General features: G+C 37.9%; 2 protein-coding genes across 4 annotated transcripts in view; one reads left to right on the forward strand and one right to left on the reverse strand.

Annotated features, from left to right (window-relative positions):
• alpl (alkaline phosphatase, biomineralization associated) overlaps window positions 1–16,067 on the reverse strand; it is a 33,789-nt gene extending 17,722 nt beyond the window's left edge. The window contains exon 1 of one of the 3 annotated variants that reach the window (XM_053483747.1): window positions 15,975–16,067. The gene's annotated coding sequence lies outside the window, so the exon portion shown is untranslated. Of the gene's footprint in view, window positions 1–4,207; window positions 4,328–8,262; window positions 8,435–15,974 lie in introns of those variants that run through there. The other 2 variants (XM_053483745.1, XM_053483746.1) reach the window with 2 other exon arrangements.
• Window positions 16,068–21,300: 5,233 nt separating this feature from the next.
• Window positions 21,301–26,137, forward strand: part of ece1 (endothelin converting enzyme 1) — a 29,358-nt gene continuing 24,521 nt past the window's right edge. Inside the window, exon 1 of the mRNA XM_053483744.1 lies at window positions 21,301–21,775. Coding sequence (XP_053339719.1) covers window positions 21,647–21,775 — 129 coding nt within the window. The 5' untranslated portion in view covers window positions 21,301–21,646. The remainder of the gene's footprint in view (window positions 21,776–26,137) is intronic.

Here is a 26,137-nt window from a genome sequence, read left to right on the forward strand (position 1 = left end):
ACAGCGTGAGAGAGCACAATTTCCTATCGCTTCAAAAGAGAAGTCTTTCAAAAGTAAATTGATGGTCGTTAGTAGAAAGACTCTTCGTCAAGGTCAAATTTAATGAGATTGAGCGTCACTGCTAGGAAAAGTAATGAGCATGGCAAAGCACATTAACTAATCATCTCTCTCTCTCTCTCACTCTCTCACAAACACACACACTTATTTGGTGTATTATGGAAATTTCATTAAAAATAGTTATTAATGCAGGTAATTAATAACGCACTATATCTAAATCTAACCTCAATCTTAATACTCAAATGTAACCAATAGGTATTATAATAATACTTATTCTTCTTCTTCTTTGTCTTTCGGCTGTTCCCTTTCAGGGGTCGCCACAGCGAATCATAATAATACTTATTCATTAGCAGTTTATCCAGTTTTTCTGAATGTTATTCTGAATGAAGGCCATATTCCAATGAACTTGAGCAGGACGTAAACACAAATAACAGAAACAGACTGACATGAATGAACAGATCGACAACATGTTAAACACAGATTTGAAATCAGTGTAAAAGTCTGACCAAAAAAAAAAAAGGAGCTGTGAGCTCTGGTGAGATGTTTTTTTTTTCTTCCATAGCTACTGCACAAGCATGTTCCTCAATGACTAAAGATCAAAGCATCTCAGTTAACAGTGCTCAGTTCAGAATAGGTGCAACGTGCAGAAGAAGGAAATGAGTGTGTAAAATCAGTGAATAGTTATTGGACTGAACCCAGTATTCATCATCATTAATCCCTGTGCAGGTCACAGGTGGATAACCTGTGAGAACCTGGTCACGGCCAAGAAAAACAGCAACGGTGGTGCAGGAGTAGGGACAAGTCTAGTTTCATATGAAATAAACATGAATAGACAAGCAAAAGACAATTTAAAACAGAAAGAAATATTAGAACTGCATTGCTAAAAAAAAAAGAAGTTTGTTTTAAGCAGTGGCCTGTCTCTACTTCTAGACACTTTTCACAAAAATGATGCCTTTACTATTTATGAAACCAGGTATTTCAATTATTGTCAATTTTTGACTGACCTTGACTGACCGTCTCAAGAAAACTACAATCGCTTATTAAGGACTTAAGCATGCTGGAAACAGGATGTTCTTTTTTTGTTTTTTATAAATGCATGATTTGTTGCATGACGCTCCATGATTCCCTATAAGGCGCCGTATAGGGCTTAAATCAAACTTTACTCATGCACACACATATGAAACACTTGCATACACATATATGAAACACTCACACATACATATATACTACTAACTGCTCAAACAACTACATATAAAACACTTGCATACACATATATGAAACACTCACACATACATGTATACTACTAACTGCTCAAACAACTACATGTGAAATGCGCGCGCACGCACATACATACTTTCCGCGCACATACATACATACTTTCCGCCCACATACATACATACTTTCCGCCCACATACATACATACTTTCCACGCACATACATACAAACTCTCAGTGTAACCGGAAGGCATTTCAGTGTAACCGGAAGGCATTTCAGTGTAAAAGGAAGGCATTTCAGTGTAACCGGAAGGCATTTCAGTGTAAAAGGAAGGCATTTCAGTGTAACCGGAAGGCATTTCAGTGTAAAAGGAAGGCATTTCAGTGTAGACGGACTTGTCGCTTCATTCTCCCTGAATGGTAGTACTGGTTTGTATCATCACTGCTCAATCACATGGCGTATTCAGAACTATCCACATAATGTCTGAATATTTCAGCGGCAGAAAACGCAGGTGATGATTTGCAAAAAGAAAATTGAAGCACGGAATCTTTGGCTAATATGTCGGATCCTACAACAGAAAGAAATACTGTTTTGTAAAATGTGTTTCCTTGCCTTCGCTAATATGAACAATAACTCATCGGAATCTCACGGGACAAACATTGTTCCGAACCCCCATATCACCCACTTTTGTGGTGATAAATAAATCACTCGTTGTCTTCTAAACTGTCCATTAACGGTCTATTTAAGAAACGCTACTACTAATCAGGGAGAATGAAGTTCATATACATTGAAATGACTACTCCCTACACCCTACACCCTACTCCCTGCGCAGGAAATGTCTGAAAAGGGAACTTCACTCTACAAAATTCCACCATTCAGAACACCATGCAACGTCACTTCCTCCTTGCGTTACCATGGTAACACAAGCACCTCGGATACCTGTCGCTGCTGCTGTGGAAATTTCACGCTACGGACATTAAATATAGATTATTTATTGAAACAAAAACTGATACCATAAAAAAATATAAAAGGTATTATTTATTTATTTATTTTTACAGATTACTAGCCTATATAATACGAATGGTTTCTTTATTAAATCAAAATGTCAATTATTGTGTCCTATTTATATGATGTCCTCGCCTCGATAATAATTATAATAAAAATATAAATTATTTTTCGAGTAAAATTTTTTCACACTCCAGCGATATGTAATGACTTATAGGAAATTATCCATTCCCTTTTCCGCTAAACTAAAGATCCGTTGTTCACTCGTTCCCTACACCGCTACAGTTGGCTTTGTGCGCGTGCACAGAAAGTATGTATGTGTGTGTGTGTGTGTGTGTGCGTGTGCCGGGAAAGTATGTATGTATATACGCGGAAAGTATGTATGTATGTATGTGCGCGGAAAGTATGTATGTATGTGCGCGGAAAGTATGTATGTATGTGCGCGGAAAGTATGTATGTATATGCGCGGAAAGTATGTATGTATGTGCGCGCGCATTTCACATGTAGTTGTTTGAGCAGTTAGTAGTATATATGTATGTGTGAGTGTTTCATATATGTGTATGCAAGTGTTTCATATGTAGTTGTTTGAGCAGTTAGTAGTATATATGTATGTGTGAGTGTTTCATATATGTGTATGCAAGTGTTTCATATGTGTGTGCATGAGTGAAGTTTGATTTAAGCCCTATACGGCGCCTCATAATTCCCAGTGTAGGTTTAACACAGTATATCTGAGTTTAACAGGACTAAAAACTTGGCATGGTGTTAATTTAACACAGAGGAATTTGCTGTGTCCTGCCATAATCATTAATATAAATCACTTTAAAAAAAAATTAAAATACAAAAGAAATCGACCAAGATTTCAGCTTTATATTTTTTAAAAGTGAGAAGAACGTTTTAATAAAATGGCTCTTCAGTAAAAGGTGACTTGAGTTTAATGAGTTTGCGAGGTGGTGCTCTGACAAGGTTAATAAGAATGACAAAGCTGATTAAGTGGACACTGATTGCTCTTTCTCTCTATCTTCTCTTACACTCACTCACTCATCGTCTATACCGCTTTATCCTGTATATCCATCGCAGGGCGCACACACACACACTATGATCCATCAAGTTAGGAATGCCAATTAGCCTAATCTGCATGTCTTTGGACTGTAGGAGATAACCGAAGTACCCGGAGGAAACCCACCAAGCACGGGGAGAACATGCAAACTCCATGCACACAGACCCTGAGGCGGGAATCAATCCTGGATCAAACGAGGCAACAGCTAACCACTAAGCCGCCTCTTTGTCTTTTATTCAAGCATTTTTGGTTAAACGAAAAATTTCCAATTACTGTAAATAATTGTTGTTGTTTTTTAATAACTCCTGATGATGAAACCAATTAAACTATATTAATTAATTAATAAGGATCTTGAACAGTGACTCTCAGCACAAAACACAAATTTGTCTCGAATTTGTCCTCTTAAATTCTCAGCATATTTTTATTTATTTTTTAAACCACATTACTGATTTCTACCCATTCGGCAATTATCAACATCAATAGTTACATGTAGTGACATGACTGAATCGAGAACAATAAATCAGGTCTGGGAGCTTAACGGATTTTTTTTTTTAAACACTTATTTTATTGGTTGAGTAGAATTCCTAAGAAGCCAGGGGAGATGTGTTCAGAAACACTTGTTCAATGAACCGGCATATTCAATTACATTCATGCACCACCTTGTTTTGTGTTGAAATAACATGACAGAGAAAACACACAAATAAATAAAACTCAAGATGTTCTTAAACTAGTCCACATGGGAATCCTGCACACACAGACTCAGACTTCTTCCAAACACCACATACGCAAGTCTCCCTAATAATGCAAGTATGCAGAATTGCACCAATTTTGGAGACTATGTAAAATAATTCATAGCTCAAGGTCAGAATTTACCTAGTTCTCGATCAGAAACGCAGCGGTGTTCCAAGAGGGACCACTCTGGACGCTAGACGGCAGGTGAAGTAGCAGAGGAATGCTAAAACACAGACTAACAGCATTCCTGAGAAAAAGGCAGTCACCCCAACCCAGACTGCTTCTCGATTCATGACATAAACGGTGAAGTAACTGCACAATCCATTCGTTCTTTAGGGAATATACCAGATCCACCTGCTCTAGGCTGCAAACGTATTCAGGCACCGAGGCGCAGGTACATACATGTGAGGATGATCACAAGGGAAGATTAGGGTTAATATAATCTGATTGAGTCAGTGGTATTAACTTGCCTGTCCTACAAAGCAATGCTTAGATTGCAAAATCTCTTATCAAAACATTAGACATTTTGCCCAAGACAAAAGAGATTTCCGTAACTCATTATATACGTCATGCTCAAGTAATAGTCAAGCACCTTCAGATTTTCACACAGGAAAAGTGTGAGTTTTCCTCGCCTGTAAAGGGTAATGATGTTCTGATAAGTGAAACTGAATTAGGGATGCATGATTTAATAAATAAATAAATAAATAAAAATCACAGTGTAATTATTTCGACACATTGTGATTTAAACTGTAGTATGTAACTATTATCATGTAGTATTCAAACTTATTTATATGGAATAAAAGCAAATAATAGCACTAGACGTAGCTGGATAAAGGTTTATGAAGTTATATGGCTTATATGTTGATTAAATTCCAAAATCCCTCTTTTACAACATAAATACTATAATTTGTAATGGCACCTGTTGGTTTTTGTCTCTTCAATGTTTTCTCATTCAGTATTACAGCTACCATCAGTCCTGGTCCATGCCAACAGTAAAGCATCCGGAGACCATTCATGTGTGGGATTGCTTTTCTGCCAAGAAAGTGAGCTCATTCACAATTTTGCCTAAGAACACAGCACTGAATAAAGAATTAAGTACAAAAACGTCCTCGGAGAGCCACTTCTCTCAACCATCCAAGAACAGTTTGGTGACAAACAATGCCTTTTCCATAAGGAACGTGATAACTAAGTGGCTCGGAGAACAAAGCATGAAAATTTTGGGTCAATGGCCAGAAAACTCCCCAGACTTTAATCTCATTGAGAACTTGTGATCAATTCTAAAGAGGTGGGTGGACAAACAAAAACCCACTAATTCTGACAAACTCCAAATATTGATCATGCAAGAATGGGCTGCCAGGTCAGGATGTGGCCCGGATGTTGATTGACAGCGTTAGATAATGTTACAGTGTTAGATAATTGCACAGGTTCATACTCCGATTTTGATTTTTATGCGATTAATTGTGCAGCCCTATACCGAATTATATCACAAAACCTGTGATATACCTTATATATTTGTTCTTATAATATTAATATGAATGTTAAAATACATAATAATATAGTATATTTAATGTAAAATACATATAACACTTATAATACCTTACTTTATTTTAAATATTGGCCTTTTTAAACTACTCAATGAAAACTTTTTACCCATTTTATTAAATTTTCAATGAAATATGCCAAATATTTGTAATATGTACTGTACCTCTGCAGGACTCTTATATACTCTGGCTAATATGGCAAACCATATATACTGTGCAAACATCTCCAGAAACCATAAATAAGTCTGATATGTCTAATTCCGGTATTAAATCCAATCCACCTGAAACCTCTGCAGTTCAGCTACGGTTAATAGAGGACAGTGGCCATTGTATTTATTCTCATTTTGTACGACCATGGTAAGATCTCTGGTTAACATTCACACACTACGGGCAATTAGGAAACCCAATCTCCATGTCTTTGGATTGTCGGAGGAACCCGGAGGAAACCCACCCAGTATTGGAACACTCGAGGCCGGGAATCGAACCCGGGAGACAGTGCTAACCACTAAGCCACCGTGCCGCCAATACTGTAGACTGGGATATAATTATGGTCATAGATTTTTTGTTCATTTTGTAGACTGTGTCTGTGCACTCAGTAAGTGAGCACAAATGTTAAAATAGATGCTAAAACAAAAACATATCACCATCCTTATACTGCGTTTGATCAGCTGCTTTTTCCAAAGACAAGTTAATCTAAAGCAACATGGTTTAAGAGTGCAACTTTTACACACTCACCAGTGACAATATTGGGGTGCATACAATTTCTTTCTTGATTTTGGGTCAGTTTTTTACATCACTTGGCATCTGGTGGTCGATGCACATTACTATTTTTTCACACATCTTGTGTGTCAACAATTAAATTAGTCACCTATAACCTAGCAAAAGAATACAAATGAAAAAATGTTTTCAAGATTTTAAAAATAGAAAGCGACCTGTGGTATGCAGTTAAGATTATTTTGACTGCAAAAGTAGCATAGAGTCTGGCATTTGAAATGCATGCAGTAGGGCTTTATGATGGTGCTGTATCACATGCATCAATCCCTCTTGCTTACTCACTCAATCACTAAGTAATCATACATACATGCATGTTAAAAAACAAAAAGGAAGAAGAAGGTGGTTTCTGCCAGTGCCCATGAACAGCACTTACGTTGGAGATTGAGTTCATGAGAGCTCCTGCACAAGCATAGCAATTTACCTTTATACAGTACAAAACATAACAATAACATACGACAAGTATACAGGCTTAGTAACTGCCTTGCAGACTGTAAGACCGTATACCATGGTATAATTTGGGGAAGGTTTAACAGTATCAAAAAACTGGATACTGGCCAACCCTAATGTCAAACATTTATCCCTAGCAGCTCATATTCGAAGCTTCTCCTTCTTCCTTCCTTCCTTACTAACCCATCTACAATCACAAGGATAAAAAAAATGTGTATGTATAAATAAACTCCTTGTCCTTGGAGCCCTCACATTCCCTGTTCATGTTTGTTTATGTTCAGTGCCTTATCTTGTAGTCTCATCCTGGCTTCATACGTTTGGTCTAGCTTGTACTGTAGGTCTTGCCGATGCATCTGTGTGGTTAAGGTTTATGTTAGCTCTACCTTTTGCTGAACTTCACATGCAAGGTCTGGATACTCATCAGGGATTAGGTTATAATTTATTGTTCGTTTGTTCATTTTTTCTTTTCTTTTGTCTCATTTGAAATCACTTTCTCAAGCCCTTTCATTGCATTTGTTTCCACATCATCTGGTTTTCTAAAAGTTACATTTGATCATTTTGTCCTATCTCATTGCTGTTTCCAGTACTACTTTCACTACTCCCTGGCTTATTACTAATGGTGCGTCATCTTGTCTTTTTCACCTCTCATTCCTTAAGATCTCCGGCTCTTTCCTTCAAGTTCCAACATGTTCCCATCCACTAATAAAATTTTTACTGGTTTTCACATGCGTTATGTGCGTGTGTCTGTGTGTTTGAGTGTAATTGCCTTTGGGATTGCCTTCAACTGAGGAAAACGTACGGAAATCATTCTCCTGGTTGGATGTAAAGGAGTGCCATATGCAATTACAGTACATGCATCACACCAGACATGTCAACATGTGTCCATGAGTGGAACAGACAACAGACGCACTGCTTTGTCAATTATATTTTCTAATAATAAGAAGAAGAAGAGGAAGAAGACTTTTCCCCCATGTTTAATGGAAACTTTTGGGACAGCATGCCCTTTCACTTTACCATTGAATTAATGCATATAAAAAAAAAAGGTATCATCACAGAAACAAGTCAAGATACAATGTTGTAAGGAAAGATTGCAAGCAGATAAGATACTAAACGGAGATGATTGTGGTTCCTGTACTCCTGTGTCCGCAACAAGCGACAATAAAAAGCTCCAGAAGTGGCGCTTGTGTAACATCCTGAATTGTCGGTTATCAAAGAGCTGTTTGTGGCTTAGACCTACTCTGTGCAGCCAAACGGATTAGAAGGAAGGCAATTAGCATTCCAAACAACTATCAGCATCGGAAGTAATAAACCAGTAAATTGATGCATTTCCTGTGCGCACTTCTATTAACTCAACTTCTTTAGCAGCATGCAGATATTCTAAAACACAGTTCCATTTCCTAAAAGTGAGTTCGAATGCATGGAAGCATACAGTACCTTCGCAATGTCCTCCTCGTCCCGGCTCTGATGGTGAGTTTCGGCCGGTGGCGCGTGAATGCTCTTATAACGCCGGGTGCAGCACGCGCGTGGACAAAAACCCGCTATGCATAATGAGGGAGCGTCTAAAGCGCGAGCTCCTCCTACTGCTGAGCAAAGCTCCTCGTCCTCTTCAATCACTTTATTAACACTCGGCGTCCAAGTTATTAGAAAGACATGTGAACAGACACGCTGGACAATATATGTCAATCCATCACAGGATGGAGACATTCGGAAAGGAATAACCAGTTAGAGACTAGTCTGTATTTCTTCAGACTATGGGAGAAAACCCACCGAGCACGTGGAGACCATGCAAACTCGAAACACACACAGACCCAGACCCGAGGCGGGAACTGAACTCAGCCCCTGAACTACAAAAGCAAAACCCGTTTCCAAGTGTTACTATGACCGAAACATGTTTAATAATATGTTCATTTTAAAAGCTCTACATTTTTGTATTTTCATTCCCATATTTCGGTGGTGGTGAAATTTACACGTTATAAAAAATAATGATAAATTTCGTTCTACCTACCTGCCACTTGGATTTTAAAGGAGTTATTTATGTCCATTCCAAACATTGATCTGAGTAAATTTAATATTGGCACGGTTGTTGGTACCAGATGGGCCTTTTAGAAATGTGTGTATATGTGTGTGCCCTGTGATGCATTGGCACCCTAACCAGTGTGTCTCCTGGGGAAATATTTCAGAGCCTGCTGATGTCCTGGGAATTTCACACACTGGATGGTGTAAAAAGAAAAATAATAAGTCCTTTGTTTCGTATCGAACTGTCCAGTTTGGAGCAGCATGGGGCATCGCACCCCCATGAACAAGGATTCTATCCTATTCCCCTTATAGATCTATAGGATGTCTATGCTTGATGGGTTTTATTCAGGTACTTCGATTTCCTCCCACAGTCCACAGACATGCAGGTTAGGCTAATCCCATATTGCCTGTAGTGGGTGTAAATGGCAGTGTTTGTATTTGTGTGTGCCCTGTGATAAATTCGATTATTTGATCAATGATGTATCCTGCCTTGTGCCTAAAGTCTCCTGGGATAGGCTCCAGGCCCCTTCTGACCTTGTACTGAGTATAGTATAGAAAATAACTAAATTAATTCATTAATATTTCAGAGTCTGCTGATGTCCTGGGAATTTCACCCACCAAAAACTGTTCCGTTTGCTGTGGCGCGGTGTGGTAGGAGTAGAGGTTAGCACTGTGGCCTTGATCTTAAGGTTCTGAGTTTGATTCCCACTTCAGGTTTGTGGAGTTTGCATGTACTCCCTGTGCTTGGTGGGTTTCCTCTGAGTACTCCAGTTTCTTTCCACTGTGTGTGTGCAGCGATGGTTTGGCACCATGACCAAGCAGTATAGAAGATGAATAAATAAATGGCCAGTTTGGGTGAGTTTGCTCCCATGATAGGTTTAGCTGACCTGAAGGGAATCTGATGAGCATAAATATGCAAGTTGGAAGTTGTTTTTAATAAAGTGTACAGTAGGTGTAGGTGCACCAAAAGGCTCTCTGCTATTATTTTATAAACAGGGGTGATAAATGTGCTTTTCACTTCAACCTGCACTCTAACACTTAAATGTACAGTAACATCAATGAGAGTAATTGTTATAGCAATTAACTATTAGAAGTCAGAGTTTTTACTACGGGTTCACGTTTAAATCCCACTCGTTGCAGTTTCTACTGATTTTGCACGAGTTTTACGCGTAAATAACGTGTAAAGCAGGCTCGTTTAAATAATGCCACTAGATGGCACTCTGCACTCAATACACAGCGCTCATTCTACAGAGACCAAAAAACCAAGCCATGAAAAAGCTAGCAGTCCAACATAGCATACATCTGCGGCTGGTTAGAACCCCACTGATGTCCTTTCGTAACGAATCATACTGCATAAAATCAATGCATGTAAAAAAAATTAAAATAAATAAACCTCTAAATCAGTTGCTTTAAAAAGTATTATGGAGGTTATGTTTATTATATAAGTAATATTCAATTATCAAAAGGAAACCGGCAGCACAGTGTCTTAGTGGTTAGCACTTGCACCTCCAAGGTCCGGGTTTGATTCCTGTTGTGGGTCTGTGTGCGTATTAGTATATCGGCCCCAACTTAACAAATGGTAACAATAAAACCATCTGGGCTTTGGGCAACCTGGGCGGTTTTGGGCCCTCGGGGTCTCTTGGGGTGTGCTGTGGTCTTTGGCAGCAAATCCTTCCCATGCTGTAGCGTGTGACATGAGGTCTCCCTGGATCTGATTTCCAGCATATTACAGGAGTGCTTGATCAGATTGGCATCTGGGACGTTTGGATGCAGAGTCAGAAACTTTGGTCCCTTTGCCTGCTGGGCCCAGTGTGTGACAGGCTGTGGTTCAATAGGTGTTCTGGTGCCTTGCTCTTGTGACCAGCATCCGTCCATCCAGAATAGCATTACTTTCTCTCCAAGGTCTTGTATTGATGAGCGAAGTGTCAGACCGTTATGTACAGTCTTATGCAGCACATCGCAAAAAATTCATCCACCTATCTTCTTACCCTGATGCACCCATCACTTTGGAACAGGGTAAATCTGGACTCATCAACCCACATAACCCTTTTCCAATGCTCCACAGTCTATTCTTTATGCTCCCTAGCAAAGCCTTTTTCTCTTTTTTTTTTTTTTTTTTTAGCCTCTCGGATAAGTTTTTTTTTTTAAGCTACACAAACATTCAATTGATCTCTGATCAAGTTTATAAAAAAAAATCTAAACATTTCTTTCTCAAAGATGATAGATCACCACTATGCTTTCAGGTCAGTATATTAGCCAGTTCTAGACACTTTCTTCTAGGCTGTTCTGCTATAAACATCACAGTGTCATTTCACTCATGCATCTGTTATCTTTATTATATGCTCACTCCTTTCCATTGTATATATTATGCTATTATAATATAATATGGTATTAAATTGAGATTATAGTAAAGGGGTTTAGTGGTTAGCTCTGTTGCCTTGCACCAACAGGGTCTGGTATTGATTTTTGCCCCAGATTGTGTGCATTGGGTTTGCATGTTTTCCTCGTTCTTGGTGGGTTTTCTTTAAGTACTCTGGTTTCCTCACACACTCCAAAGACATGCAGATTGGGTATGTCCACAGTGTACCCTGCCTTGTGCCCTAAATTTCCTAGGATAGGCTTCAGTCCACCCCCCCGACCCTGTATACAGGATTAAGCGTATAGATGAGTGAGTGAGTAAAGTGGACTCAAAAAAAAAAAAACTATTAACCATAATAATTTAAATACATCTAAGTTATTGAAATACACATTTCTTTTATTTTGCCTATTAGTTGCTGGTGACTGCCAATAAGCTAACATTAGCATATCTAAACCAGCATTAAAAATTATTCTGACTACATCCGAAGCATCAAATGTGTCACATCACTGTAGAAAACGCTAAAGGTTATTTAGGTAAAAAATAACTTGTTTTTTTTTGTTTGGCTACTCTAAAAGTATCTTTCCCCTCATAATTCCAAATGTTTCCATTTGAAAACATTTACAAAAAGGCTTCTTTTTTTTTTTTCATTTTGTTATTTCAAATCTTTAGCCTATAATTTTAAGTTATGATGTTTTAAAAACTAAAACTCTTTTTAGAAATATAATATAAAATATAAGTTTTTGCATTTCTTATACTGTACTAAAGGCAATTTTAGTCAATCATTTTTTTAACGTTTAAATAAAATGCATGTATAAAATTAGACTTCGCATGGCAGTTTGTTTTATGAACTTTATAAACCACATTCAATTTATTTCAAGATTTGTTCTGAGTTTCTAGTTGACTTGCATTCATGAAATTTATGTATTTGTGTAATGTATTTGTGTAATGTGCTTCTCCCCTTTGAAAATTTATTATTGCTTTGTTGATAATATATTAATAATTGATCGATTTATGATAGATTTTATAAAAAAAAAACTTGAAATTTTTTTTTATAACAATGTGTTTTATATACATATAACATCAATAAAGGACTATATTTATTGTTGTAGTTGTTGCTGTTTTCTAATGTTCCAAAATCAATGGTTATTTTATTAGACAAAGTTTCATATTTTTGTAGTGTCTTGCCTTAAACACGCCCTGCACAAATCATATGTTTAATTCTATCCTATTTGAAAAAGCATCGATTTTACGTCTTTAAACATGAGACAGAATCTAGTTTCTAGTTTTCTAGAAATTAATCAACGCTAATGTATGAAATCCGGTCTGCACCTACGTCTCAGGGTGTTAGATTAGTCTCAAAATAATGATTGGCAACACCTTTTCAGTATTGTTTGTTTGTTAGTTTTTTGTTTACTAAACAGTGCACAGGCAACTCGAGGAAACTCGAGCGCGTGCGTTTCAGAAACGAAGGCAGCCCCGCCTCCACCCTAAAGCCGCATCGCGATTGGTCAGAAATGCAACGGACCCCCTGGTGAACGTGATTGGTTGAAAAAGTTACTATAATAAACACTGCAAAACGCAGACGCGTTCAGCAAAGCGGATAGTCCGGATTTATTTCATCATCGCTCATGACATGCAGAATGATTTTATAAAATCCTAGTTAAAAGTTGCTTAAAGAGAAAGAAGTAAACATCACGATGGTAAGAATTTCTCTCTCTCTATTTCTTTCTGACTGTTTTTCAAGTTTCTATTTTAACCTACAGATTCCAGGGCTTGACACTTAATTGAGCCAAATATGAGTAAATTGTCAGGCATGGCATTGTTATGATATAACGAACAGTTTCACAATATTTAACAGGTTTGATCGTGCCTGCTGTAAAACACCCTCAGGCGCCAGTGGGAGCAGAAAGGCATCATATCTCCAGTGTTTACTTCAAATGGAACACACACTAAAATGTGGTTGTCGTTTTCAACATTTTGCATTATGTTGTTGCATTTTTGCACTAAACATTCTAAGGGAAAATTTTAAGTAGATTGTGTTTTTACAAACAGCCCCTTTCTTATTTCTATGACAAGGGTCATGTCTCCAGTCATTCTGATCCAAGAATAAAATAGATTGGGTAAGAAGGGGTGAAATACTGTAGCTTTTTATCCATTTTACAATTTTATTTCAAACAACCATATAAATGATTTTACTGATTACTTTTAATGATTACTTATTTATTATTATAATTATTTATTTATTTATTTTTATTTTTTATTTATTTTTAGTTGAACACTCTCTCACTCAGGCACTGGTGTCTCAGTAGTAGGTTTTCCGCCTGCCATGCAGAAGCCCTGGGATCAATTCCCACCCACAGCCCAAACCCTCAGTTCTAGATAAAATGTGAAAGTTGCATCAGGTAGGGTATCTGGCATAAAACCTGCGCGAAGTTGTGTGTGGATTAGATGTTCCACTATGGGTCCCTCTTGTCGCTGGGGGGCCGGGAGCCTATCCCATAAGAGTTAGGGCACAAGACAGAGTACACCCTGGACATACACATATTCTCACACTACAGTACGTTCCAGTTAGCCTAATCCGCATGTCTTTGGACAGTGAGAGGAAACCAGAGTACCCAGAGGAAACCCATTAAGCACGGGTAGAACATGCAAACTCCATGCACACAGACACAAGGCAGGAATCGAACCCGCCAAAGTCACCATGCTGCCTTTTATTGACTTTTGAAAAGGAAATCATTATTTTGGTGCTGTACCACAATGATATATTCTGGTTGTTTTGACTGAATAAACAAAGAGATCAAGTGACATCAAATCTACAAAATAGATAAACCAAACTACACTTTTCCTTCTCACTGGGGTGATACCAGGTTGAATATCTATATCATACAGTACCTTTAGTTTTTATTTTGTTCAGGTTTCTGTGCAGCTTCTTTCTTTGCCCTTGTGGGTTTCATCCAGGTTCGATGTTCATGAATAGTGTTACTTTAATGTTACATGGACAGGCTGTACTTATTGAAGTGTGTGAGTAAAAATGTGTCCTTAAACATTCTAATTACTTTTCCCATAATAATTAGACCTTATGGATTACCAAGAGGAATTTAAAGCACCTAAAAGAGAATACACAACATGCATCGTCTCAGTTGAAAGATACACTTTATTCATACAATATCAAAATATCCCCTTGATATTAGACCCACAGCACTAAGGTGAACAGTATGCTAATTTGTCTTTCTAAATAATTATGCACACATTGATAGGTGAATACCTAGGTATAAAAAGTGTTTTTAAAAACATTTTATTTTCCCCGTTCTCAAAAATAGAGATGTATTCAGCACTGGTTAATTCAAATATTATTTACTGTCTCAGCTGTCTGAAGTGCAAAAAACACTTGAATATTATGTGCATTTAGCCAACAGAACATAAAGGTGCTATGGTGCTATGTAAAAAAGAAATATGGTGCTGTGCAAAATCATTTTTATTGGTCATGTTTATTTATTGTAAAGTCGGAATGCAGAAGTAGAATTTGTGACTGAACAATGTCTAAACATGGGTTAATCTTTAACTCACACCTCGAGAGAAAACTAGAGAGAGAGAGAGAGCGCGCATGAGTGAGAGTCATGTTGAGGTCAACAGCAGACAGCTGGCATGATCAGCCTCACATGATAAGCTGCACGTTGTAAACTCAAGCCTTGAAACTCAGACTAGCATAAAAATCTGATCGCTTCAACGGAAAGAATTAAAAACCCCAACAGGTCAGCTTTGCATGTAGTGGGTTTCGTTGCATGCAGTACCTGGAACAGACATTGACAAGGAACTGTACCCTGCTTTGGGATTAATCGGTCAGGTCAGTACACTGTGTATTAGGGCTTTAAAATGTTGTTTTAGGTTTTAATAATATGTTGTTCTGGAGAAATAAAGTTAATGTTGAACAGGTTTCATGGATTTTTTTTTTTAAGTTTTTGATAGCCAGGGCCCTTCACACGGTTTCTGGAACAAGTACTGGATAATTCTCCAGCCTGTTATCAAAGCTTATGTGTACACATAAGGATGAAATAAAATTATTGTGGTAAAATGATGGGTTAATACATATACCTTATTGTAATTACATAAAAAAATCTAAATATGAGTTGAGGGTTTGATTCCCGCCATAGGTCTGTACTGTTTGCATGTTTTCCCAGTACTTGGTGGGTTTCCTCCAGGTACTTCGGTTTCCTCCTACAGTCCAATGACATGCAGATTAGGCCAATTGGCCATCCCAAATTGCCCGGTGTGTGTGAAAATGAAAATGAACGAGTAATTAGGATAGCTGTTAGGTTCTTAAAAACGCACAAGCAAGACATGGCTTTTCAACCATTTTTCATTTTTGTTTATTTTCATGTTAATTAGATTTTAATCTCATAGATTAAAAAATGAGACCAAAATGCCTTGCAGCTCTTTACAGAATTTAGAGGAGGTGAGAGTCGAACAGACTATGCTGCTGCATTGCTTTTTTTTTAGTCATAGGCTACATCAAGCAAGGGCTAAATTATAATGGTGGCATTATCGGTAGGTAACCAAATTGCAATGTGTCTTTGCAGTCACATTTCTGGCTTATTACATTTTAGGATGCTTTGAAACTACTTAAAGTTTACCTCCTTTCATGCTTCCCTGTTACTAACGTCATTAGTAATATTGCTCCATACTCAAATATATTTGCATGTTTGCACTTTCTACTTCATTAGCTTAGGGCGGTGCAGTTTATAGGATGAGATCATTGCATGCTGTCACATACCTGTCAAGTAGACTCGAGCATGGTGCCAGAGGGTGGGAAAAGCATAATGTCGTTAAAGCCAGCAGGTGCAGATGTCCATGATGTCAAGGTTTAGAGAAAGCACCTTGCCAACTTCATCCTGGAGCTGTATACTGTATTGGGAGCTGACTCCTCTTCCAAGATCTGAGCTGTCAGCCTCACCCTGAAGCTCCGCCAATTATTTCTGGTTTAGCTCCTCCCTCCCAAAAAAAGGGACATTGCATAGTCATGCCCTCCACCAGTTAACCAAAGCTTATGAGGCCTGTGTGAGCCTTTGATGACCCTGACCTTCACCCATCTTCATGCTGGCCTGATGAGCTGGGCACTCATAAATTCCACCCAAACCTCCTCTATGGGCTTTTGGTCTGCCAGGATCTCCTACTAAAGTTGGCACTGCAAGGGGAATCCATCTGGAGGGAATATACAGTTGTTGTATGTGGCTGGAATGGCCATGTAATAATTCTGTCAGGGGTAATGACATGGAGACAGGTGCGATTGCAGGTAAAAAGTCATTGGGTTAATAGACATGGGGGGAGACAAATCTAAAACAGCTTTCAACGGAACAAAAAGTAGAAAAAAGATAGGATAAAAATTACATAGAAATCGAAATAGAAGTTATAGAGAGAACAATAACATAAGGTAGACAACCAATAGATAGGACAGGACCCAAATAAACGCATGGCGAAGTGCCAACAAACAATACAGAAGTCCAAGGCATTGCACTGTAAAGTGAACTGTGTGCCAAGGTCTGCAGTATGCAGCGCTTAGCGGGAAGGGTAAACCGTGACATTCGGAATATATGTATGATCAAGCACATCTGGTCTGAATGGAATGCACCATAACAAAAAGACATGATTAAATGATCTATAATATCATTGAGGATATCATCTGGATTGCATAAGAAGACATTCTTTGTTAATAAATTGATAGATTGAACATGGATATGTGAAACGGTTATTATGAGGCGCTGAAAAGGCTTTCTTTGTTTTTTTGCAGTTAGCTTGAAATCCTTACCGTATCCCCTCCCAAGGCTGGAGCTCTGAGTAACACTTATCACCATCACTATCAGGTCACACAGTAATTCTGGCCACATTCCCACTGTGTTAGAGCTGGAAAGTGCTTTCCCTCTCAACATGGTCTGGAAAATCTATTGTCTTTCCCAGTGTTTGGAAATCATCATTCTTTTTTTTTTTTTTTTCCTTTTCTGATGAAAACAGGGCACTCTTATAGCTCATATCAGTACTAATATTGACCTTGATTCATAGTTTTTCTTATTTTTCAGTTCAGTCTTTTCTCACGCCCGTTCCTCCCTTGTTGGATATGGTTTAGTCTGAAGTTGTAGTTTTGTCTACACTACCAGGAAATATTAGTCTAACCAACTGAAGGATAGTTCTCTTATTTATGGGAATCATTGCAATCCTGCGTGTATGCACAAGAGAAAAAGAGACTTGTCTCAGTCTAATCATAGCCAATATTATTATACAGTATATGGTTTTTTTATATCTCATGGGGCAGGAGGCCAAACCTTTAGAGCCAGACTTTTTAAAATATTTTATGTAGATCTCTATATCTAAATGGACATGCTTGTCTGATTGTACTTATGAGGGTTTCCAGCGACGCAGATAAACACAGTCCACTCATTCTGGATGGGTGATTGTGTGCCGCCAATGATCAGCTGCTTTAGAGGATAAGTGATGAATTACTGATGCATGCTTGTGGCTTGCAGCCTTCTTGAATGGCAGTAACTAAATCCTGTCATTCTACAGCTCTCAGAGTCCGCTAGCCAAGATGTAACACAACACATCACAATCTAAAGCAGCTAAACTGTGGTTCACCCTGTCCATTTGAACTAATCTGATACTTGCCTTCTGGTCCCAGAAGGTCAGTCATCAAATGTCCATCATCAACTACGCGAATTGAGCTAGGGGACAAATTCCGACAGCCACAACACTGACAAGCTCTTAGTTCTTTAACATGCTGTGGCCCATACAAGCCTAATATTTTTTTTCTTTTTTTATTAATATTAGTCAAATTTACCGTACGTTTATTATGATTATAAACTCCCAGCCCTGATGAGAGGAGTGTAACACACAACAACAGCCCACAAGCATAATACAAATCTGCAGCTTTTAATGTACTGTACACACAAACACTCTTTCACACACTATGGGCAATTTGGGAATGCCAGTTAGCCTAATCTGCATGTCTTTGGACTGAGGGAGAAAACCGGAGTACCCGTAGGAAACCCACCAATCATGAAGAGAACATGCAAACTCCCTGCACACAGTGGTGGAAATTAAACCTAGACCCTGGAGGTACAAGGTGACAGTGCTAACTACTAAGCCACTGTCCCGCCAGCATTAAGATACATTATATTAAAAATTGGCTGGTGAGATCCAAGTAGAGCTTGGGCCTTATTAAAAGATACACAAGCACAAAGGACACAGAGACAAGGCAGTACTGTACTCATAACCAGACCATGCCTCTGCTCTCTGATCCCAGCTTAACAAGGATATGCGAAAATTACAATTTCTCTTTGAGATAAATTATTATTATTATTATTATTTTTTAAATTATTATTATTTTTTATTATTATTATTGCAGCACTAAAATTGGTTAAAAATTGAACCTTATAAAATTTACTTACTGTGGAAATTTAACAATATTACTAAACTGTTTTAATATGTTATTTTAACAGGCTGTGGGAAAGGACCATTTATTCTCCTACACTGCTGATGGCATCACACCTCTCGATCACTGTTCCTATGACCCCTATTTAGTCTCTTGTTCAAGGTCAGCTGGATAGACACTAATCTTTTCAAAGCATTAGACAGGATACACCTGTGGTAATAAGTCTTTCTGGCTATGTGAAAAAGTAATATTGAAGTTGGATATATATTTGATTTGGGTGGTGCTCGCATGCCACTATGATCTCCTCTGCCAAAAACCACATTCGCACATTTGCTGCCAAGAGGTTTGCTGAATGTGTCCAAATGCCTGACTGACTCAGTGAATAGTGTGAATGGTGTATGCAAAGAATGTAAATCCTATGGGTACTTGAAACAGGAATTTTGGCAGATGCTTGGCATCTGGGTTTGATTCTTGTTCTGTCCTGATAATCAATTAAGAATGAATTAGCCTTGAGAACGCAGCTGTACAGCCTGTGCCACTATTCCAGCTGAAGAAATTCTTATAGTATATAAAAGGGGCATTCAAGTCAATGAAATTTCTTGTGAATTGGTAAACAGATTTACACTTTCAGAAGACTTTTAGTGCAGTACCATGATGAATATCTCAACTGCATTAAAACATTTCAAAGCAGACCATACATCTGTGAATGACTCCTTTACATGGTGGCTTGACCCACTTCAGTCATTCCCATGAACTCAATGCAATTTTATTTACTGTATATATCACTTTTAACAGTGATCATTATCACAAAGCAGCTTTACTAAAAAATATGCATGAATCAGAATTGTCAGATTGCCCCTGATGAGCAAACCGAGGGCCGAGGCAAGGAAAACCTCCCTGAGAACGCATTAGGAAGAAACCTTGAGAGGAAGCAACTCAACAAGGAACCCATCCTCATTTGGGTGATAACAGATGTAAGGGATTGATCAGCAGTCAGACTGTGTGTTAGGAGGCTGGAAGTTCAATATGCTGTAACAGGAGAGGTGTTCAAGTTAATATGGAGTACAGTTTACAGACCTGCACCTTCATCTATGGCAAATCTATCCACAAAAAAGCTTGGCTAAATAAATAGTTATTAAGCCTAGACTTGAACAGTGAGTCTGAGTCATGAACAATAATTTAGCGATTATTTGAAAGATCTCACTCAGCAAGTGGAATGCTGTATAATATCCTGTTTTTGCAGGACAATGCACAATCTTCTACTTCTCACCACACCACTTGCAGGAACTTGGCTGGCAGTAACTTCCACATCATACAGTCAGTCATAGAATCCTGACCTCCGTCAAGGTGGTTTCCACCTGTTTGCCACATTCCTGGGAGGCCACGTTTTAGCAGTGATGATGACATGAAGCAGGCAATCTGACCATGTCACTGGCGTATTGAGAACTTTTTAACTCCATTTTATCCAAGCAGTAGTGTTGTTAAAATTTTAATACAAATGCATTAGTGTAGCAGATTAGAATATATTAAATGGTATTTTTGAACACTCCTAAAACTCTGTGTTCTACACATCCAAAAGTCCCAGTTTATACGTTTCATTTAACATTAAGCAATCATCATATGATGAGTCATATGATGAGCCAATGAGTCTCTCTTTTTATTTCTAGTGCTCAAAATATTCCTATAATTTGCCATTCTTGCATAGTAAGAAGATCCCAGAGGTCAGCTTTTCAGTGAGTCTGTCTCACCTCACAGCACCTTCCTACTGTATATCGCACATTTCCACCCACAACATGACTATGTCTTGTCCTTTCCACGTCATGAGAAGTCGATTTGGGCACTGGCACTGCTGAACAAACCGAATGCTTATCAGTAGTGGGCTGAGATTTTAAACATAACAGCAGTTCCTGTGACTACGGGCTGGACTGTGATTAATGTTTTTACAGGCTGAGGTTTTGTCCCGATCGGTCCTTTTAGAAAAGGAACTTGATTGGCATTACAGACACAGAAACGTCCTTCTAGGAATCACTACCCGAGAAGAACAGATTTATTTGTTTTTTGTTTTGTTAATTTGATAAGAATGGAAAGAAATCCATTGCCCTGCCTGATTTGATATTTAATTTGGTTAAGCAAATTCTGTTTGCATATTTAGACCTGCAGTTGAATAGTGTTTAGCTTTTTGTCTTAATTTTAGTGTTGAATAAAATCATTTAGTATAGATCGTTCTTTTGTTTATCGTAATTTAAACAGTGCTGCTGATTAGAGATTTATTGATTGTTTATTGAATGCGTCAGGGAAGCCAGGTTCTGTTTAGCCTATCGGGTGACAGCAACAACAGGACCTTGTAGTGGGAGTGTCCTTGTTTAAGAGGGAAAAAAAAAAAAAACATTCCTCCCCTTGGCCTGGAATGTCTTTGGGGCAGGAAATATTGGGCGGAGACCAAGCTCTAAAAGTTTCCTCCCTGTTTCAAATGAAACCACACTATGGAATGCATGTGCTCCCTCTCTCTCTCTCTCTCTCTCTCTCTCTCTCTCTTCCGCTTTCTATCTCTGTCATTTCTAAACCACATTTACTCACACACCCTAATTATTGTTTTTTATTTATATATATATATATATATATATATATATATATATATATATATTATTTTTTTGACAAGTCGTTTAAATTACCTTCTGGAATTAAGTTAAAGTTACTGGGAGAAGGTTAATTGCTGAACAACACATGGTGGGGCATATCCTGCTTCTAAACGCAGGAGCAACTCTGACAGTGCTTGGGAGTTTAAACCTGTTTCCAGAATCTTTGGGCTCAGAGGAAGAGATATCACGCGGTGGGGGAGGTGAAGGAAGCGACCCCACACACACTCTCACATGCTGAAGACAGACATTGCTCAAGTTTGCGAGTTTATCCGGACTCTTCCTGATGGATCATAGGAGAACGTGTATGCCAAGGAATCTCCCAGACCACAGCGGCTGAAAACATACACAAGCGCACATGTGTACCGTGAGGTGTCTGGTGTTACTATGGAGGCGCTGAGGGAATCTTTTCTCCATTTAACCTTTCAGATGTCATCCTACAAGCGGGCTACCTCAGACGAAGAGGAGCTGATAGACACCACCCCTGACAGAGTCTATCGGTCTCCGACCGTCCAGGTAAGAGCGTCCTGTACCGTGTGTATTGTCATATAGTCAGATTTTTATGTAATTCATGCTTTTGATGTTTGCTCAACACGTTTATACACGTCAGTAGATTTCTGAACACATCACTACATTAGGTCATAGCTACTGTATAAGGAGCCAATTCAAAGTTCCCAACTTTAAAAGGCAATTGAGACTGAGATCAATGTAATCTATCTCCAGCACTGTACACTTTATTTTTTAAAGTTGCATTGACACTGCAAGAAAACATCGGAGAGACAATGAATTATCGGAAACGTGTTAAATAAGTAGATACATTTACTGACGTTTGAAAGCGTGAAGCTTTTTTGCATGCTTTTTAAATAAAGCGGTTGAAATGTTCCTTTGGATTTTACCATGCAGCCAAAAAACAGTATTGGTGCTGATTTTATTTTTTTATGTTATATATTACAGAAAATGTGTATGGCAAAGAAGCTACTTCTGATGTTTATGCAACATGGAAGTGGACTATATATATATATATATATATATATATATATATATATATATATATATAATTTTTTTTTGTCTTCCCCAAAAAATCTATAGTTTCCATAACCTACATGTCAAATGTCTTAACAATTGTCTTTTGCATTTTAGAACAAAACACTTTTTTAGATATCTCTTCATGTGAAATCTAAATTGGCCAATCCAAAAAAAGTTACGGACACTACACATAGGTGAGACTGTTTTTCGGTTTTGGCTGTCAGGATTTATTTAAACAAGTAATTTGAGAACTCTCAACCCCACCGCAGCTGTCAACCGGTAAGCAGTCAGTGTTTTTGCATGAGTAAGCAGCAGCAGCAGAATAATTGCTTTGTAGATAAGCTGACGCTGTCAAGAGGTGGGTGCGATATATATTTTCCTTTGTGACATTTCCTGCTGCTGATTTGCTTTTTATCATATGTTTGTATCTGGACTAGTGCAGCAGCTCGCTAACAATACAACTCAAGTATGTTTTCATGCATGCTATTCTGTCTGGGGTTTTTGTTTTGAAAGCCTTAAATCTGATATGTACTTTTATGGTAATTGCTTGTTAAGGGGTTTAACCTTAAGCAGGTGTTCTCAAAGGTTTTTGCTGCCACAGACCCTTTAGTTCTGTTTAAAAAAAAAAAAAAAATATTCTATTCATTTATCTATTTTAACAATTTACATTATCGTGAAGTTTCTTTACAAAAAAGACATTTCAGAATTTACAAATAATCATTTAACAGTAAAATATATTCAATAACAAAAATGTAATCTTTAAAATAACACAACTATTTAAGTAGTCATTATTTACAAAAAAAATTTACAATAATACTTGTCTATTTACAGAACATCTTACTTTTATCGTGTCACTTTTGAGTTATTGAAGTAAAAAGTAATAAGTACAACTAACTGTTGTAAAAACTCAATAAGAAAGATATGACGGATGTTCAAGCCAAACCGGGACTTCTAATTGTGCAGAATAACAGAACACAGTTATGAAAGCAAAAAAAAAAAAATCCCTTTTTTCTTGATTTAATCCCCTGCTATACTAATGCACTTATCCCAGCGTTTCACTATTGATTGGATATTATTAAGGTAGAAAGTTTCCTCAGTTCGCCAGAGCCGTGATCAGACTGCCGGCCTCACATCATCGTTATTCCAGAAGCGCTGGCCTCTCAGGAAAATCCTTTAATAATCCAAACAGTTTAGATCGAGAGGTTAGCCAGGTTCCTGTAATGTGAAAGCGGTGCGTTGGGCAATATGAAGTCATCCATTGTCCTGCACAAACAAAATGCCTTTGGTGATCCAACCAGGCAATTTTTTTTCCATAGAGCGTTCAACGTTCAGCGTTGAGGATCATCATTCGCAGAAGTACAGCCTTCTCTAAAACTTTTGCACCATTTAAAAAGAGTGTCATCACAATAATGTTAATTGATTTTACACCTTCATTTACAAAATAATGTCATCACATCCTGGTTTGACTCGAACGACCCTCGTAATAACTGTGACAATGGTGGGTTTTGATTTTCTCTACTGTAAAAAGGTGAAAAACTTACAGATCCCCTGACTGTGATTTAAAAGTGTTACTTTATTCAAGTTTTTAATCAAAATCTATTATCATAAGGTACAGTGAATAATTTTTTAAATATGTAGTCATTTTGCTCAAAAGTATATCGACATTTTAAAACCAAGTGGGTGGGGAAATAAACCCTTTCATTCACAATTTATTAAGAAAGTAATTAGGAATAGCCATGTGATACTACTAACGAGCAGCATGGTGGCGTAGTGGTTAGCACTGTGGCCTCGCACCTCCAGAGTCAAGGGTTCGTGTCTTGCTTTTAGGTCTCTGGGCATAGAGTTAGCATGTTCTCTCTATGCTTGGTGGGTGTCCTAGTGTGTGTGTGTGTGTGTGTCCAGTGAGGGATTGGACCCCATCCAGGATTATACTCTGGCCCCATGCCCTGAGTCTACTGGCATAGGCTCCAGGCTTCCCACGACAATGTACCGTATAAGCGGTGTAGAAAATAAGCGAGAGTGACTGAGAGCATCACTAATAAAATGCCCAAGATTAGTATAAAGAGTCAATAACAATATAAAATAAAAAACCTTTTGACATTTGGTGCTTTGGGGCACTCGGGTGTGTGTCTTCATCATGCAAGGAAGGTCGTTGTGAGATCAAAAAAGCAAATATTGCTGCTCATTAATCTGGGTGGGTTTATAGGGCTATAGTCAGAAGGATGGTTTGTAAATAGAGAGCCTTTGACACAGGTGCCAATCTTCCCAGGAATGGGCGTCCCTGCAAATTTAATGTAAAAACACCTTTCTTTTCAAAGAAATAAAGTGCAGGTACAATTTAGGTTTGTAAAGTCGCTCCTGAGCAAGGTGGTGAGGATTGTTCATCATGCACAGCGAAATCCAAATATAGTGCGTCATTACATAAACACCCCATACTCATTGTCAGGCATGACACATTTGTTTTAAATTAAAAAGGTATTTTTTACAAGCAAGTTAATATAAAAGAATACTTACAGAAATGTTTGCAGTGTACAGTTCAATGTTGGATATGCAATTAAAATAAATACAGTTGCACATTAAGGTTAAAGTGCATTTCACTTATTAGTATTATTAATTTATGCTCATTTTTAATAATTATCATTACTTGTGACTTATATGCCTTATTTATATTTTTTCTATTTCTCTTGAAGTTTTGTTGTTTTTATCATTGCATTAGAAACTTTGGGCAGCTCCCACATTACCCTTTGTCTGTAGACTATAGGTAAGATGTACAGTATAGTGTGCAATTACATCTACTGGATATCTGGAATTTTCTTCGGGATCAATAAACTATCTATCAGTCGATTGATTGATGGAAGGCCAGAGCCTTTTTAAAAATCTTTCCGTCAATTGACCCCATTTTTTAAGTTCTGTTCAATTAGAGCTGACATTTGGCCAAATTTCTACCACTAACAAATCGAAATAATCACAGACTGCATAGTCATGCTTCACAGTCCTTGTTTTAAGAAAGATGAAATTAAATAATTTTTCATTCTGTTACATAAGGCTATCAGTGGTATAGTGGTTAGCACTGTCGCCATGCACCTCCAGGTCCCAGGTAAGATTCATGCGTCGGGTCTGTGTGCATGGAGTTTGTGCACGTCCCCCCGGCGCTTGGTGGCGTGGCTTTCCTATGGATACAGGTCCCCAAGTTCCCAACTTATGAATATTTGAGTTGCTAAATTTCCGCAGATATAAACGGACCACGGTCCTACACTGCAGTGCACCAGTATTGTATGTGTGCGTGCGTGTGAAAGTCATCCTGCACAATAATCCTCCTCCTTTTTCTCCTCTCCTGTCATGAGTGATTCTTTTCAAAGGTAAAGTGCAGGTTAATTAGTTTTATTTTTTACTTTATATTTTCTATTAATAGTGTATGTGTGTGTGTATATATATATATATATATATATATATATATATATATATATATATATATATATGTATGAATATTTTGGGGCTGTCATAGGAGTTTCCATTATTTCTTATGGGAAATTTGGAAATTTGTTCTGAAACAAAATGGCGTCCGGGATTCCCCTCGTGATTTAAAGGCGCAGAGACATTTCCCTGTGAGATTCATTTTCTTAGGCACAATTAAGTTTTTTGGCCACATCATGGCTATTGGGAAAGGGAACAGATTTAGTCAAGTGGATTGGTTTTCATGTTGTATATTCATGTCAAAGGCATATAAGACACACTTTGTTGGACAAATCTGACTTCCGAATGTGCTCCTAGAACGGAACCCGTTCGTAAGTAGGGGACAACCTGTACTCCGGTTTCCTTCCATAGTCCAAAGACATGCAAAATTGGCGAATA

This window comes from Clarias gariepinus, chromosome 23 (genome assembly GCF_024256425.1).
Source record: "Clarias gariepinus isolate MV-2021 ecotype Netherlands chromosome 23, CGAR_prim_01v2, whole genome shotgun sequence".
Classification (NCBI taxonomy): Eukaryota; Metazoa; Chordata; class Actinopteri; order Siluriformes; family Clariidae; genus Clarias; species Clarias gariepinus.